This window comes from Macaca fascicularis, chromosome 1, assembly GCF_037993035.2.
Source record: "Macaca fascicularis isolate 582-1 chromosome 1, T2T-MFA8v1.1".
Classification (NCBI taxonomy): Eukaryota; Metazoa; Chordata; class Mammalia; order Primates; family Cercopithecidae; genus Macaca; species Macaca fascicularis.
The window spans coordinates 135,471,177-135,489,465 of NC_088375.1; the positions used below are offsets into that span (position 1 = coordinate 135,471,177).

General features: G+C 35.8%; 1 protein-coding gene across 9 annotated transcripts in view; it reads left to right on the forward strand.

Annotated features, from left to right (window-relative positions):
• The window catches only part of PLPPR5 (phospholipid phosphatase related 5), a 116,872-nt gene that overhangs the window by 88,745 nt on the left and 9,838 nt on the right, over positions 1-18,289 (forward strand). The window contains exons 5-7 of one of the 9 annotated variants that reach the window (XR_010588601.2): positions 3,276-3,410; positions 5,222-5,284; positions 17,447-17,481. Coding sequence is in view for 8 of the 9 variants with exons in the window: in XM_065549199.2 (XP_065405271.1) it covers positions 3,276-3,395; positions 3,648-3,752 (225 nt within the window). In the remaining variant the exon portion in view is untranslated. Of the gene's footprint in view, positions 1-3,275; positions 3,411-3,647; positions 3,843-5,221; positions 5,285-5,674; positions 5,981-17,446; positions 17,482-18,289 lie in introns of those variants that run through there. The other 8 variants (XM_045366805.3, XM_015432350.4, XM_015432347.4 and 5 more) reach the window with 8 other exon arrangements.

Below are 18,289 nucleotides of genomic sequence, written 5' to 3' on the forward strand. Positions count from 1 at the left end.
TATGGCATCCAAAGACAGTGAAGGTGAGGAGTATCCAAACAGCTGGAAGTGAAAGCTAACAGAAAGTGTTTTGAAAACAGAGAAGAAAGGCTGTAAAAGTGGGCCTGGGCCAGAGTTTACACATTAAGAAATATGGAAAGCCAAGCCATGAATGGCGTTAAGGGGGTAACACAATCCAGTTTGCATTTGGAAAGATCATTCTCACATTATGGTGGAAATAGAGGGGCCAAGATTAGATTTAGAGAGATAGTTTATGAAGCTGTGTAGGTATCCAGGCAACAGGTGGTAGTTGCTTAGTTTTTGGAGTTGGTGGAGGAGATAAAATGAAGAAAATATAAGAAATCAAGATACTTAGATATCAAGATATTTAGAAAGTGACATTGAGCAGATTCAGTAACTGGTCATGTGTAAGAGGTGTAAAGGATTAATTCAAGTTTTTAGCCTTGTGCAGCTGCATTGGGGTGGAGGTGGGTGTTGAGGGATGGGGTGGCACGTTTCCTTTCCTTGAAAGTGTCCAGAGAAAAGATCAAGTTTGGAGTGGGTGCTGGAGGGGACAGATCTTGAGTTTAATTTTGAGTAGTTGTTGAATTGTCACACCTTTGCCAGACAAAGAAATGAAGTTAATTTAGTGATCTATTGCAACCTTTTCACTTTCAAATTGATAAAACTGAGACCCAGAGAACTGTCTGAGAACGTATAGACTCAGGCATGCTCAAGATCAAACACCAAGTCCCTCACTTTTTCTTATCACCATTTTTACAAACAGGACATCTGTTCCATACTTGTAAATGTTAGCAGACAAGACTTCTTAAATATTGGGAGTCTAACTCTACAGAGGATTAGGTAATTTATTTCCCGATAATTAAAATACTAAGAAGAATAATCATGATGCTAGTAGATACAATTTGATCAGTATCTGCTATGGGTTAGTCACTTAAGTATTTCATATGCAAATTCCTAGCTGCTTCAGTGGAATTACCTTGATCCTTAATTAAGGCAACGAGATAACCAATACATCGTTTCAAAGAGTTTCCAAAACCTACAAAATATAAAATAATTATCATTCCAGAAGCCCATATTGTCTGTAGATAAACTTTTATCACATGAGATCCATATATCTATGTACAGTTATTTCATTGTTAACAAATTTTACTTCAAAATAATTATCAATGTTATTCATCTTCCCAATTTTCCAATAATTTCTACTACTAGTGAAAAGGGAAATATGTGTATATGTGTATGTATTTCATGGAATGGGTGTGAAACTGCTTATTTGTTTCATTGTTGTTATTGTTGGCTAAAATTCTTGACTATATCATTTGTATTTTAGAGCAGTGGTCGGTCAGCCAACTGCAGCCCACAGACCCAAATATGATCTGCTGCCTATCTTTGTAAATAAAGTTATTTTTGAATATTGACACTCCCATTTGTTTATGAACTGTCAGTGGCTATTTTGGCACCAAAAAGGCAGTTGAACAGTTGCAGCAAAGGTTGTAAGGCTGCAAAGCCAAAAATATTTACTATCTTCCTTTAACACGAAAAATTTGCTTACTTTATCTCTAGAGCAATCAGTATCTGTTCGACCTTTGTGGGGTCATGAAGCTGGTAATATCATGAGGTAGTAGTTTTATCAAGTACCCATCTCTAAGCCTTTACTGTCCCTTGCTTTAAAGATCTTTAAAGTGGCAACTGCAAAGTTGAGGTATCAAATTACCAGGCTTTTTTTTTTTTTTTTTTTTTTGAGACGAGTCTTTGCTCTGTCACCCAGGCTGGAGTGCAGTGGCGAGAACTCGGCTCACTACAAGCTCCGCCTCCTGGGTTTACGCCATTCTCCTGCCTCAGCCTCCCGAGTAGCTGGGACTACAGGCGCCCGCCACCTCGCTTGGCTAGTTTTTTGTACTTTTAGTAGAGACGGGGTTTCACCGTGTTAGCCAGGATGGTCTCGATCTCCTGACCTTGTGATCCGCCCGTCTCGGCCTCCCAAAGTGCTGGGATTACAGGCGTGAGCCACCGCGCCCAGCCTAAATTACCAGGCTTTGATCTATGTTTCTAATCTGTAGTTCTTCTGGGAAGTGGAAGGATAAGAAGTCTATAACAGTTTGCAAAGAAGTATTTTTCTGACATAAAGTCTCAGTACATGTTATTATTTTATGGATTTGTAAATTTTATTTAAAAACTGGAAAGCAACCAAGATCTAATTGGCCTTTGAAGATATTCAGTAATGAATTCTACTAAAGAAAAGGCTTTTCAGTGTAACATTTATGAAAATATGAAACGTAAATGTATAATTATATATTAAGTACTTACGTTACAAAATGAACGTTAGGTTATAGCTGCAAGTAAGTCCTGTATTTTGATTTGTAATAGAATATGAAGCACAGAAAATAAAACTCAAGAATACCTTTCCCAAGAATACCTTGTTTATTGTATAAGCAAACAGTAGCAAATAATTTTCCAGGTATGTTTAATTCATTATTTCTTAAATATGATTCACCTGCATTAGAAGCTTCTTGAATGTATTTTTGAAGTGCCAACTCCTAGGCCCCATTCTTCATTTACTAAATCAGAATCTTTAGGGGAGGGCTTCAGAGTATGCATCTTTAACAATGCCAAAAATGTATTTTTATGCACATTAAGTATGAGAACCTCTGGTTTAGTTCAAATTCTGTCACCTGTGAGATATAATCCATTGAAACAAGGGTCAATTTTCTTTATGTAGAGGGTTTTCTATTTCAGTGGTAGCCCCGGTAAGCTATTGTTGGTATGCCGAGTATATATGGGACACAATAATAGATGACAAACTAGGTTCATTAAGGGATGCTGCTAAATTAGAGAGTGCCAATTGTAAAAGGTTTATTATGAATATAATGATACTGAAGCAATGAAAAATAATTAGCATTTAAATTAAATTGTAGGTTAGCCATATTAGGAAAAGGTTAGCTTGCTATAAGTTTTTATAAGGTTGGTGTTATGATTGATTTGAGCATTGACTATACTTTAATGAAAATTTTTGAATAGTAAAATTGTCATAATTGAGTGAGCTACATATTAACTGTGAGTTTTCTTAAACATATCTGCATTGGAGCAGCTATTAAAATTTATACAATAAACTTTACAATAAATGTATATGATAAATCGGTATAAATTCATATACATGTAACATTTAAGTAACTTTAATACTTTCTTAGATGTTTAGATTTATTAAGCTCCTCAAAAGGGTGAAAGTCACAGTGAGCACAGTTTGCTTTAACTGTAATTGTTTTCTGAAATTTTAGGTTGTGTGCGTGGTAAATAATTTCAAAGGAAGACAAGCAGAAAATGAGCATATACACATGGATAATCTGGCACAGATGCCAACAATCAGCATTCCTCGAGTAGAAAGTCCTTTGGAAAAGGTAACATCTGTACAGGTGATTCACAATTTAAATTCGAAACTATAATATCTAGAGCAAATGAATCATCATTCCTGTATGTATATCTGGAGCATGTCCACACAGTTTATGTTGATTTACTTAGCCTCAGAGTGTAATGTGATATTTAGCAAGAATTTAGCCACTAAAGAGATAATAATAGAAAAATATATATCACATTTAAAAAATCTGTAGGCTGGTCACAGTGGCTCACACCTGGCCTGTAATCAATCCTAGCTCTTTGGGAGGCCAAGGCGGACAGATCACTGGAGACCAGGAGTTCAAGACCGGCCTGGCCAATGTGGAGAAACCTCATCTCTACCAAAAAAATACAAAAATTAGCTGGGCGTGGTGGCATGCACCTGTAGTCCCAGCTACTTGGGAGGCTGAGGCACCAGAATCACTTGAACCTGGGAAGCAAAGGTTGCAGTGAGCCAAGATCATGCTGCTGCAGTCCAGCTTAGGCAACAGAGTGAGACTGTATCAAAAAATAAAATATGTGTTTGTCTTCCTCATGCTAAAAGGTGAGGAGTACCTGTATGTGAAATCTATTTAGTACTTTGCCGTAGTTTCTAAATAAGGAACATTGTGTACTGGTCTCACACATAGGAAAAATAAAATAGTTTTCCTTGAGGATATATTGCAATTTTTACAAAATATATTCCGTATCTTCCATGTTCCATTTATAGGAGAAAGTGCTCAGCACAATGCCTGGCCCACATTCACAATTCAATAAGGATTTGTTGAATCTCAGTGCACAAAGGTCTGCTATCAGGAAAACACCAGTCATGCTCTTCTAATGAGGGAGATTCTGAGACTCCATTGGGCTGAATGCAGCCAGATAGTAGCACTTGGCCTGGTCGGCCAAGGCCTCATTGGGCATGGCAGTGAGCACAGAAACCAAGTATTTGACAAAAACTTTTCTTGAGACTTTTGGAAGAACCACATAAGATAATATTTCGTAAATGTTGGTGCAGTTATGTGCATTTGTAACTAGTTAAATGATTGCTCTGAGGTATACTAGTGGCTTCTCTTCAGTCTTGTTCACTTCCACATTTGGTCAGTATCTTAGCTGAAGAGTCAGTTACACACTAATCAGGTATTCAGATTGTGTGTATCTGTGAAAGATAATTAACATATTCAACGAAAGAATAAAAATTCAGTGACTGCAATGAGATGCAATTCATATTTAACTAGAAATAAAGGAAACATTTTGTATTTGGATTTTTTAAAAACTTCATGTGTAAAGTAGGGTACATCTAGGTTAATTGCACAAATGAAAAAGGCTTGGGGTGTAACAGGCACCAAGTCAACATGTGTCAACAGTATGATAGGACTAACAAAAGAGTTAAATGGTCTTAAGGCCCACTTGGGGAAAATGATACCCTGAATGAGGGGGTTGATGGTGTGCACTGCTAGGCTCTGGTCAGACCAACTTTGAATAGTGTGTACTGATCTTGACAACACAGTTTTAAAGTGGACATTGATAAAATAGTTGATACTCAATAAATATTTGTTAAATGAGTGAATGAATTTCTTTGGGATGTACTCAACATCATGGATTACGAGGGACTGTTGGAGGAACAAAAAAAAGTGCTTAAAGAAAACTCATGAAAGAAGCAATAGCTTCCCATAAGAATCTGAAGGACTCTTGTATGACAGAGGGGTGAGATGTGTTCTGGAGGGTGTCTGAGATCACAATTAGGACAAAGCAAAGTGAGTGTAAGAAGATAAATAATGGCTAGAAAGAAGAAAAAACTCTGAAAATGAAATGGCTGCCTTAAGAGAGATAAAATTTCCTTTTACTATAGGAATTCCAGAATAGCTAAATAATTACTTGCCCATGATACTTTGGAGAGAATTCAAGCATTCAGGTAAGGATAGAAGTATTTAATGATAATAATATACTAACACTAATAATGACTACCATTTAATAATCATCAGTATGTGTCAAGTCCTGTGCTGATGGTTTATATAAATCCCACAAAATACTTCTATGCTCTACAAATACAATTTCAGTACTCACAGCAATTTTTAAACACGATCCTCATTATAATGGTAAGAACTGCTAATACTCAGTATTCCTTCTCCCCTTCTTCCTTTTAATAATTGAATCCCCTAATTTTAGCTATATTCATGACTGCCCAGCTACAATCTATGTTTCCCAGCTTCCCTTGCAGTTAGGTGTAACCATGAGACCAAGTTTAGACAAATGGAATGTGAGCAGAAGAAATAAGTTCAACCTCTGATTTATCTCTTTGAAGACTCTTGCCCTGGACATTCTCTACCCTTTCTCACCAAATGAAAAAGGTATGACTGGAGCAACCTCGGAAATCCCTTTGTAAGATGATCAATCTGTCCTGCTAACCTGGGTCCCTGGATGAGCTTATGGAACAGATTTCACCCAGCCTAGATGGTTCTGAGAAAGAAGTGAACTACTTTCTCCTCTCAGCCATTAAATTGTTCTAATTTCTTTTCTATAGTGACTTAGCTGATATCCTATTACAATGCATATTCCTATTTTACAGTTAAGAAAACTGAACTTCCAACTGGTTAAGTAATTTGCAAAAGTCCAGATCATTGATAAACAGCTGAGAAAAAATATACAATGTAATGTTTTGAGACACATACCTATGTAAGAAAATGTGTTTAAAAGCTGAATAATCTGTACAAAATTAGATCTTGTTTAACTTACTAAATAAAGATTAAAAACAGTAGAATTTAGCCCAGGGATAATGGTTCATGCTTGTAATGCCAGTGCTTTGGGAGGCTAAGGGGGAAGGATCCCTTAAGGTCAGGAATTCGAGACCACCCTGGGCTGTAACAATAGCGAGACTCCATTTCTGCAAAAAAAAATTAAAAATAAAAATTAGCCAGGTGTGGTGGCATGTGCCTGTAGTCCCAGAGACTCAGGAGACTGAGAGAGGATAACTGCTCGAGCCCAGGAGTTCAAGGCTGCAGTGAGCTATGATCACACCACTGTACTCCAGCCTGGGCAACAGATAGAGACCCCATCTCTGATCCCATCTCTAAAAAATAAGGGTTGTGAAATATAGGAAGAGATCTTAGACATATTTTGAATAATATGGTCAGGGTAACTATTACAACCTTTTCATTTTGTATACGTCTGAAATTAACTTCAGTAATAATCACTGCCTTCTACCTTTTAACATTTATTTGCATGAATGTTCTTTGGTAGCTTTCTAGCATTGCCAAATATTCATATATATCATTACATCATTATATCTATTAAATTATTTAAAAGGTTCTTGTCAATGTTATGCTAGTTCATTTTTATTTATAGGGAGCTTTGAAATATTTGATAGTAAAAGCAAAAATATTCTATTCATGTATAAATTGTTAGAGATGAGTATTCGTTAATATATGTATTCATGTACATATTAGGTTAAGTGTCATGTTTCTTTTATTAATTTTTTGGTTCATAACAAATTTATGCACTCTGTTTTCACTCCGGTAGCTAGGAAATAAAAATGGTTTGAATCTGATTCAGTTCTCCCCTTACTCACTATAGTACATTGGCACCACATTGAGCTCCAGCTTTACTCTCCCATCTTTGTATTCCTGTTCCCAGGCAGGATGCTGTCTGCACAGTGCAAGTTCTGCCCCCTGCAGTCACAAAGAGCATGGGATGATCACAAGGCCAGGTGCTGAGAATACATCTCAGGCATGCCTTTGGAACTGTGCTGCTGAGAGGACATGTATTTGTGTTCATCAGGCAGAAAGGGAGGAAGGCTACCACTTAAGGGAAGCCTACAATAGCTTTCTCTTTTTGTGTGTGATAAGGAGCATTTGGGATAAATACACAGCAGGTCTTCGAATGACATCATTTCATTCAATATCATTTATTTCTAACACCGATGAGAAAAAAACAAAAACACACACACACTCTCTCTCTCTCTCTAGCTAGGGCTGCTGTCTGGAGTTTGCACATTCTCCCCATGTCTGCATGGCTTTTCTACCCTGTTTTCCTCCCACCTCCCAAAGACTACCTATTAGGTGAAGTAGCATGCTTAAATGGTCCCAGTGTGGGTGAATGTGATGTGTGTGTGTTAGTGCACCTGCTGTGGGATGGCATCCTGTCCAGGGCTGGTTACTGCCTTAGCCCTGAGCTGCTATGCTAGGTTCTGGCCACATGCTACCCTGAACCAAAATAATTGGGCAGATAATTATCATGCTTGTTTCTATTAATCTTTCTTAAATGTATGTATGTATAATCACATTTATTCCAGTGTTTTATATTAGAACCATTTTGGTCTTTATTTAGAAGTTTGGTGATGTCTTTGTGACCAGAAATATGCCATAGAAACTTAATTCCTGCTTATATCAATTAGCCTATGGTCAAATTGGTTTCATTATACTTCATTCTACTTAAACTTGGTTTCCAAGAGCCTGTGAACATCACTAAGCGGGTACTCACCTTATTGCATTAATCATGGCTCATATTGGTAAACAAGTAAATGCAAAATTCTTCCCAGTACTTTGATCTTAATAATTGATAGTTGGAGAGTGGCATTAGACCTTAAAGCTGGCCCTCTGAAAAACGTAAGGGAGCCTGGTGTGAAAGTTTGGTCTGCAAGCATGACCAAGAGTTTTAGCATTATTATGCCAAGCTGTCATTTTCTGGTTGTCACTTTTGTATGGAGAAGGCAAAGGGTTTCGTTTAGAAATTATGTACTTATATAACCTTTTATGTTCAAAGTACATGTTTGACAAACTATAAGCTGCAGTGTAATTATAGCATACCAGCATTCTTTATTTTTACGCCAGCAATTTATCCCTTAATTATAGGGAGTTTTTCATATAGCTAATTACCATAGTTTATGAGGAAAAGTCCTGATTTTTCTGAAAGCCAAGTATATCTGAACATTCATTACATTTGGTTTGTGAAAATAATTAATCATCTGTGGAAACTGGCCCATTATATCCCAACGTCCACTAAATATTCAGGTTACTAGTAACTTTTGTATGACTCTTTGTCGTATTAAATCATGAAAAGCTTAAATATATATGAGTAGTGAATTATTAAATCAACGGGATCCAGTACATTGTAGTGTAGTGCTTTTGCTCTTAGGTTCTGGAGGCAAACTAGCTGAGAATTTTGGATAATTTTGAACTTAGCAACTCACTTAAATGCTTGGTGATTCAGTTTTCTCTTTCATAAATTGATCATTATATGAGTTCAATAAGTTAATGGTAAAGCACTTAAACCGTGTCTGGTACCAGTGAAACCCTTAATAATCGTAACTATAATTATTATTATTATTTAAAAGCTAAAATGGATGAGGTAAATCAAGACATGGGAAGTTTTCCAATATATATTGGAAAGTTTTTTAAAAAAAACTTTATATGTATATTAAATGTATATATAATAAAATCACTTAGGCAAAATACCATCTATTTATCTTTAGTAGTATAGAAAGGGACATGTGGATGAGAGAGAGAGAGAGAGAGAGAGAGAGAGAGAGAGAGAGAGAGAAAGAAAGAAAGAAAGAAAGAAAGAAAGAAAGAAAGAAAGAAAGAAAGAAAGAAAGAAAGAAAGAAAGAGAAGGAAGGAAGGAAGGAAGGAAGGAAGGAAGGAAGGAAGGAAGGAAGGAAGGAAGGAAGGAAGGAAAGAGAGAAACAGACACCAGTCAGAGCAATGCTTAAACTGAAGGAGTCAACTGAGGTTAGTGGACCATGACCTTATCCACATTTCTGACCTTTCTTTCCTTCCTTCCTCCTTCCTTCCCTCCTCCCTTCCTTCTTTCCTTCTTTCTTTTCTTCCTTCTTTTCCTTATTCCTACAATGAAATACTATACTATTCATGAATAAGTTTATGACTGAAAGTCATTATCTTTTTAAAAATTATTCAATTATTTAAGGTGCTCTCTGAGGAGGTTCCAGTGCTTCCTCATTGGATTGACTGCTGATACGTTCAGATAGACAAAAGGCCCTCAGAAAAACTCCCCCAGGGTAATTTAAAACCCTGTACTTCCTTAGGGCTCACACGACCTTTCTGAAAGTGTTTGGTTTAGTTTTCTCTGCCAAATTGTGTATGGAAATCTTGGGGGTATCTCTCATACCTTCATACCCAGGGTTCAGCTTTCTGTGGCACCTGCAGCCATCCCTATTTTAGGTACCAGTAGCCCTGGGGCCCTTCATGTGAGCCGTGTGCAGATGCTTCTCATTTACAGGATCTACAAACCCCCCATCCACCCAAGGACCCAGGGAGCCAAATATCCTCATGGGCCACACCACCCCTTTCTCTCAAATTCATGCTTTGCTGGCTCTGGTCTTCAGTGGCCCACATATCTCAAACAAAACAAAAGCTTCGGTGTTGCTGGCTTCAGGATATCTCCAAGACACAAAGACTCTATTAATTATTCTTAGGAGTCCAAGAAACAAATGTTTGACTCTAGGAACTAGAGATGGAGACGTTTACATTTCGTTACCTTTACACTCCTATATTATCAAAAATAATGTAGGAATTAATATCTTAATAGCTGTGTCACCAAGAGTGAAAACTAGATAAAGTAAAATTCTTTTGGCATTTTGACTAGATATGGTACAAATAAACCCAGTTTTAGGAAATCTCACAAAGGACAATGCCATTTTTTCTTTGCTCTTTAAGAAATACAGTGCTGTACGAGTAGCTAAAAGTCTATGTGGCCCCAATAATATCCCAAAATTCCAAAGAGTGGGAATGAGAGCGAGGAGCAATCTCTAACAGAGTAAGGAGTTCGTTTCATTTGGAGAACATCTCAACACCTTGGATCAACACCATGTTGAGACAGAGTTAGCAAATAAGCAAATGCCCAAAGAAAGCTCTGAGACAAGAAGCTGTCCTCAGATTAGGCTTCTCACTATTAGGGGTTCATGCCAGATCAAGGAAAGCTTTTATGAACTGGATGGGTACCTCACACCTGGATGAGGAGTTCCCTTTGTCCAGAACCAAAACCTGCCTGCAAGGATTGCACATACTCCTCGAATAGAAGTTCGACTGAACTGATCGGTAGTCTTCCTGGTTTCAACAAACATAATGAATGAAATTGTATAGAGACAAAGTGACCTTCCTGAAAATGCTCATGGTCTTAGCTTCTTCTCACAGTCCTCTCAGACTGATGATATAAAACTACATCCTCCAGCTTTTCTGCTCATGATCTAAGTAGAGGATTCCCTAGCAATTCATGATTATCATTAAGAGATAACTGATGACTCCTTTCCCACTCATTTTAGGAAAATGAACTGAGCTAAATGTGTCCTATTTCAAGCATGAATAATCAGGACAAGAACTTAAATCCTTTCAAATGACACAGAAGAGAGAGAAAGAGATATTTTAATAGAGCATGGGGTTTTTGGGGGGGTTTTGTTTGTTTGTTTTTAAGAAACGAACAAACAAACAAACCTGCTCTCTGAAGAGGTTCCAGTGCTTCCTCATTGGATTGACTGCTGATATGTTCAGATAGACAAAAGGCCCTCAGAAAAACTGCCCCAGGGTAATTTAAAACACTGTACTTCCTTAGGGCTCGCACGACCTTTCTGAAAGTATTTGGTTTATTTTTCTCTGCCAAATTGTGCATTTAGCACAATTTTTTTTTAAGAAACAAACAAAAGATTACAAGAAATTTGGCTGGGCGCCGTGGCTCACACCTGTAATCCCAGTACTTTGGGAGGCCAAGGCGGGTGGATCACCTGAGGTCAGGAGTTCAAGACCAGCCTGGCCAACATGGTGAAACCTCGCCTCTCCTGAAAATATAAAAATTATCTGGGCCTGGTGGCACGTGCCTGTAGTCCCAGCTACTTGGGAAGCTGAGGCAGGAGAATTGCTTGAAACCGGGAGGCGGAGGTTACAGCGAACCAAGATCATGGCACTGCACTCCAGCCTCGGCAACAGAGTGAGACTTCATAAAAAAAAAAAAAGAAAAAAATATATATATATATAAAACAATAAAAATAATTAAATTTATTGTAGATACCATCTTCTTCCCACAGTCAAGGAAATTAAAGAAAACTTGTGAAATGAATGTCAGATGAAAGATAGCTGACACAATCAGGAATGTAATATAAGAAAACAAATAATGTCATGGTGGGATTAAAACTATACTAGAAACCATAAAGAACAAAGTTCACACTGGAAAAAGTTGTTGGTTATATTATTTTATAATTTAAAAAATGAGAATTAAATTGATATCTGAGAAAAGATCATAGATGTGGAGGACATACCACAAAAACCTAACATGTGGATCATTGTATCTGAAGAAGATGACAATATTTAGAAATACACTTTAAAGGAAATTTTCTTCCAAATAAATACTTGAATCTTTAAGCTGGAAGGGTTAAAAGGATAAAAAATAACTATTGAAATATGTATTGGAATTAGATGCTCCTCAGTGAAATTTTTGAATTTCAGTACTCAAGAAAGAACCTTGTAAGTTCTGTGATAGGTAGTAGTATTGTTCCCAGTTATTAGCTATTTCCTTCCTTAGGCAGAGTGTTCTTCCTACTCCAGTTACTTTGGACTTGGTCAATAACATGTGAATAGACCTTATATAAACTTCATTAATCAGAAACATGTAGAGCTATCATGAGTTTCTGCCAGTATTCTTGCCCCTGCCTTTTTGCAGGAAAAGATCATTTTCCAGACAAGTACTGCTGCCTCAGCCTGGGCTGTAAAATGGAAAGACAGGAGAAGCCAGCCTGCCTCCAACCTGTGGCCTAGAGCAGATTAAGAACCTGGCCAACAACATGTAGTATGAGGATGAAATAAGTATTATTGTTGGAAGTCACTGAGCCTTTGGGGTTGTTATACTATATATATACACATATACTATATATACACACATATATATACAATATATATATACATACACTAGGTAATACTATATATTATAGTGTGTGTATATATAATATATATTATGTATATAATATACACACACTATATACAGCCACACACTGTATATAGCCACACACTGTGTATATACTAGGTATATAGCATTACCTAGTGAAAACTAATACAACCACAAAGACAGAAAGAGTTGTTGACCTATCCAAGGCTGACAGCATGCTGGTCTCAGACTTGTGTCTGAATAACATTAGATGCAACATCTATCCTACTCTATCTTTTCTAGATGTAGTAATGTCTTCAGAATTTTCAAGGAATTAGTTCATGACGTAATCCTATTTCTACCCAAAAGGTCATTTAAGTATTAAAACAACCATAAAATATCAGCTCTACAAGAATTCAGGAATTAAACTACTCACAAAAAGGTACCAAAAATGTTTAGCAATTAACTGAGTAATACACCAGTAACTAGAGATCAAATTAGGATATGAATGAATTGGCAGAAAGAATAGAAACCATTTCAATATAAAACTAGTAAAATTAAAACTAATTAGTAAAATAAAGTAACAAACTGTACAAAACTGTAAAATTTAAGTAGAAGATATATAAGAAAAGAAAATTAAGATGACAAAATGAGATGAATTCTAGATAATACCAGCAAAAATGTAAAAATATAAAATTCTCCAGATTTCATAAAGGTGGGACTCATTATCAGTGCTTCATTCTTGGCATTGGTAACTAGAAAAAATGTTCAAGCATTTTAAAAAATAAGTTACCAAGAGTAGTTTAAAATGATTTACAAAAGGCCAATTACAAAGTATAAAATATAAACAACACACATGTCAAAAAGTTGATGTCTATAATATAGAAAACAGCCTGATTGGTCAAGTTCATGAATAGGCAAATCATTAGAGAGCAAATACAATTAGGAAATAAATACATGGAAAAGTGTTCTGTGTGACCTTGGATGAAGGTGATGAAGGATGTTTTATACAACATTAAGAGGTTGATGTTTATGCTGTAAGCAACTGGGTACCTTCCAAAAAGGACTTCCTTAAAGTCCTTCCAAAAAGGACTTTAAGGAAGGAAAGGGCTTGTTCAGAGAGGAGAATAAGAGAGCAATATGAAACAACAAAAGAATCAGAAAGGCTATCGTAAGAATCCAGTTGAATGCTGCAGATGATGCTTACTAGATCTCAGTAAAACCAAGCCATGTTATGGCATCGTGACTGGCCAGATGTCATTTGGCAAAGTCTGCTGTAAGGTGCTGATTTAGAGGACTTATCTCACCTCATGATTTACAGTAGAAAAGGGCTTCCAGCCAGAGTGTCACTAAGAAAACCATCCCTCTCCCCTACCCATAGTGTATGCTGATCCTCCATCTATGGCCTTTCCCTGTTCTTTCTTCACAGCTTCCTATCCTTTATAATTAACGGGTAAGGTGTGCACTGGCATTCCTTCCAGACAATCCTCATAGGACAGACTGCAGTCACCCCAGCAGCAAAGCACTGAGCTCTGTAGTCCTCTGTCTCCTGCCTGTGCTTATTCTCACTCCAAGGACCAATGCTGAGTCTATGAGACTGGCAGAGGTCAGCACAGGGAGATAATGTATGAATTATGCATTTTAACTGATGCCATATAGAAAATCTAGAAAAAAAGGCTTTATCTGGCAAAGGAACAAAAATACTTAAAAATAAATACAAGGATGAATAGAATTTGACAGAAAATGGGATATTTCCAGTAGATCTAAGGGAAATTAATATCCATATAGTTTTATTAAGGTAGGTACGACAGGCCACAATAACCACTCCTGGCTAATTTGAAAATGCTTTTTGAGAAAATGATTTTTTCCATCTAAACTCAGGCACTATTTTTTCTTAGGTTGATGTGCTCTTAATCAATTGAACCAAAGGGAATTCTCTCTTGCCAAAAAGAAGGGGAAAGTCATGATAGAAATAGTTTACAAGATTCAGTTTTACACCTAGGATAAGGGGCTTTTCACCAACCTACACTACCCCATGAAGCTCATCATGTAAAAGCACACCCCTCTTAACAGAAACATCAGCTGAATGACAGTGATAAGAAGTGATAATAGCTCCAAAAATTTAGAAATATTATAATGAGTATATACTATTACAGATGAAAATTGCCATGTTTAATTCCCATGGCAACTGCAAAAAAAAATTACATCGATAGGAATGTTCTGAAAGAGCTCCCGGTGACCCAAGGAATTGAACTTTACATTGATTGACTCTTTTGCAGATTTTATAAGATTACAGTGGTCGTGGTGAAACGTGAAGTGGAATTCAGTCAGAGTGATGGGCTGACAGAGAGCTTGGATTTTGGAGCTAGGTTTGAAGCCTGGTGCAGCTGCATAATATTGAAATGGAGTTAGACAAATCACTCCTCTCCTTATCTGAAGAATTGATCCAATGTTGGTTTCCCTGTAGGATAATTGTTGGAATTAACACATCACAGATAAACTTCTTGGCACATAGGTGCTTCACACAAGTTAGTTCCCTCCTGCAACAATAATTTCTTTAATGAGATTTTTTTTTTTTTTAAATTTCACACTAGGATACTCCCATACGAAGACTTCATGGATTTAAAAGTTTATACGAATTGTCTATTTCATACGTTGCGCATATGCAGGAAATATTGTAGTATAAAATGTTGCATATATTAGTGTCATAGCAATAGCAAAACAATCCTGTGGTTTCTTGCCAAGACAAATATGATTATACATTACTGCGTTTCCTGTGATAAATTCCTTTGAGGTTTCAGAATGCTGTGCGTGAGTAACTCTGGCAATCTATTTAAGATTCAGTTGATTTTCTATAATGCAAATCTTTGTTTTACAGAGCTGCTGAACTGTAATATAAATGTTATATAGGACCTTGTCAAAACAATCTTATTAGTGATTAGATATTGGAATAGTTAGTGGAACTAAATATATTCATATGTAGGCATTTTTCTTTAAGCTTTGAGCATTTATGAAAAATATTTGAAGTAAATCAATATTTACATGCTATAATGTGTTCTCATTTGTAAACTTTAATTTTGTTTAAAAAAAGGAAATTGAAAGTAGAAGCTTAAAAATTTCCAACAGGCATCAACATTTTAGGTTAAAAATACTAGCATATTCTGTTATTATTTTGCCATATGTCATTTTCCTATTTATACTCCAGTGTACTCAGTATCTATTTTTCCATACTATTTATGAATTATTACGTACTACATGAAGAATAAGAGACAGCTTTTCCCCTCAGTTATCTAACAGGCCTTTTATAAAAGCATCTTTTATTAAATTACTTTGGAATATAGACTAGAAACTTTCTCATCTGATTTATGTGAATAAATATAGAATTGATGACTGTATCTTTAAATTATATGATTCATTCAGTCACTAATTAAGGAGAGAATAATCAATGACAGATTTAAAAATCATTTCCAATGCACACATAATTAGTTACACATGGATGGGAACCTGATCCCAGTCGTTCATCTCCCTCTTTTTTCAGGTCTGTTTCCTTATTGGGGACCCATCCTGGAGACACTATGGAGGGCCTTCAAAATCAATCAGAGAATCACAGTTCTGTGAAAACATTTTGTTGAAAAAATATAAAATTGTATTTGACTAAAACTAGGTAAATAAGCAATGACTCAATTCACAGTTTTATGAAACAAGAAGTTTATTTTTCATAGTTTTGATTAAAGAAGCAATTAGTAAATAATTTGTAGGTATTTATGATCTGAAAATCTGAATAAGCCAAACAAAAAATGAATAGGAAGTATCTATAGGGTTATCACAATAATCAGAGGAAACATTTTCTTAAAATAACCTTCAAGACCCAATGAACGTGTGTGTGGGTTTGTGTTGAATACAGAATTTCCCTGTATATTTTATTGCTTTTATTCACATAACAATGCATCATAGACATATAATTTCAGATCAGTAAATATAACAGTCATATCAGGAATATTAAAAGCTAATCTTCAATTATAGCTTAATATGTGCTTGGAATTATGCAGAGAACTTCACATATAAAATATGTGAAGTCATTTGAGTGTGTCTTATTTCCATTTTACGGAGAAAGCGACATAGGTTACGTAATACACCCAAGGTCACACAACTGGTCTGTGTTCTGAAACAAGAATAGGAATCCTTACTTTCCATTTTCACAGAAATATGTTCCATATTTGTCACTTCAGAGCTCCAAATCATAATCACTGTGCTGCATAATAACATTGTGTTTTTAAAAGTTATAATCCATATATAAACCATTACATTTGTTAGACATAGATAATTGCTTCCACTTCCAATTTCCCACAATTATAAGTAATACTAAGGTAAATGTTCCTTAAATATATATTTTTCTAAGCTCAATTAATAATTTAAGATAAATTCATAGACGTAGAAATGCTGAAACAGAGTATGAACACTTTTAAGGCTTTTGGTTGAATTCATATCCATATGTTCTCACAACAGTGGAGAATATTGTTCTTCATAATCTTTACAATCTTATAGGCCAAAAATAATAAAGTTCTCATTTCAATTTATATTTTCGAATATTTTTCAATAAACTTATTTTGTATTTTTCTTTTGTACTGAAACAACCAGATGTTAAAAGAATAATTCAATAACTGAAAAACCAAATTTTAGACATGTCTCGGCCTTTAGACTTCATGTTATGGCTGGTGGTCCTAATTTTTTTAATTGGGATTTATTAAAGCATAATTTGCATCCTGTAACATCCTTTCTTGGCATATAGTTTTATGAGTTTTGATGAATGCCTACTTTCATGAAATTATCACCATAATCAAGTTAGATAACATTTCTGTGACTCCCAAATGTTTCTGCCTTCCCCTTTGTAGTCATCCCTCCTTCAATCTCCAACTTTGAGAAACCACTGATTTGTTTTGGTTCCTCGTGTTTTGCCATTCTCAGGATATTATATAAGTGGACTCATGCATTTTGAGTTTTTGAGTCTGACTTATTTGTTACATGCATCTGTAGTCTGTGTTTTTCCCATTTAATTGCTGAGTAGTATCCTGTTGTGTGGATGCACCACAGTTTGTTTATCCATTTACCAAATGAAGGTTGGGTTATTTCCATTTTTGGCAATTATGAGTAAAGCTGATATAAACATTCACATACAGTTTTTTGTGAATACATATATTTTATTTCTTTTAGATAAATACCTAGCAGTGAGAATGCCAGGTTGTATGGTAAGCATATATTTACCTTTATAAAACATTTTTCAAGTTATCTGTGTCATTTCCAATGGCCCTTATGATTTTGAATGGTTCTGAAATGAATCTAGTTGTAGCTCATTCAGATTTTTATCAACTGGTGCCTTTTTGTGAAAATAAGCAAGTTTTTTAAATGAGGAGTTTTAATCAACTCCTGGTTCTACAAGAATTTATCATGCACTTGGCCCATTATCCACATCCTCCAGTTCTCCTCTGTCAAGTACTGTTAGGATGCTTATTTAGTAAATCTAAAGCATTTTAAAAAGTTAAAGGAAAATGAAATAACTAAGAAGAAGCCAATTTTATAGGTTAAAGTATTAGTATATGAAACAAGGCATGGATACAATTTACTGTTGAGTTACCTTATCATTATAATAAGATTTGTAATATATGAAATGTAACAAATATCAAATACGGAGCACTATGGTATGTCTCGTGGGGACAGAGAGAATTTTGTAATCATATACAGAAGATGATGATGACTATACCGGAGGAACACTTAAAGGGAGACCTTTAGCAACGCTTGAAGCAATGCAGCAATGCTTGAAACATCATCTTAGGGGAGAGCTGCAGGACCATGAGCCAAGTGAGGGTGAAAGAGAAGAACGTTCCAGGTAGATAATCCAGTTCATGCAACGGTTTTGTTTAGCAGGCAAGATAAGGGCACGAGGGCAAGAAACTTGAGGATGCTGTTAAAGATTGATCATATGATCAACCATGGGGTCCAGAAGGAGTGAAAAAGAAGCAGAATTCATAAGGAGCATGATAGACTGGATCAGATGGA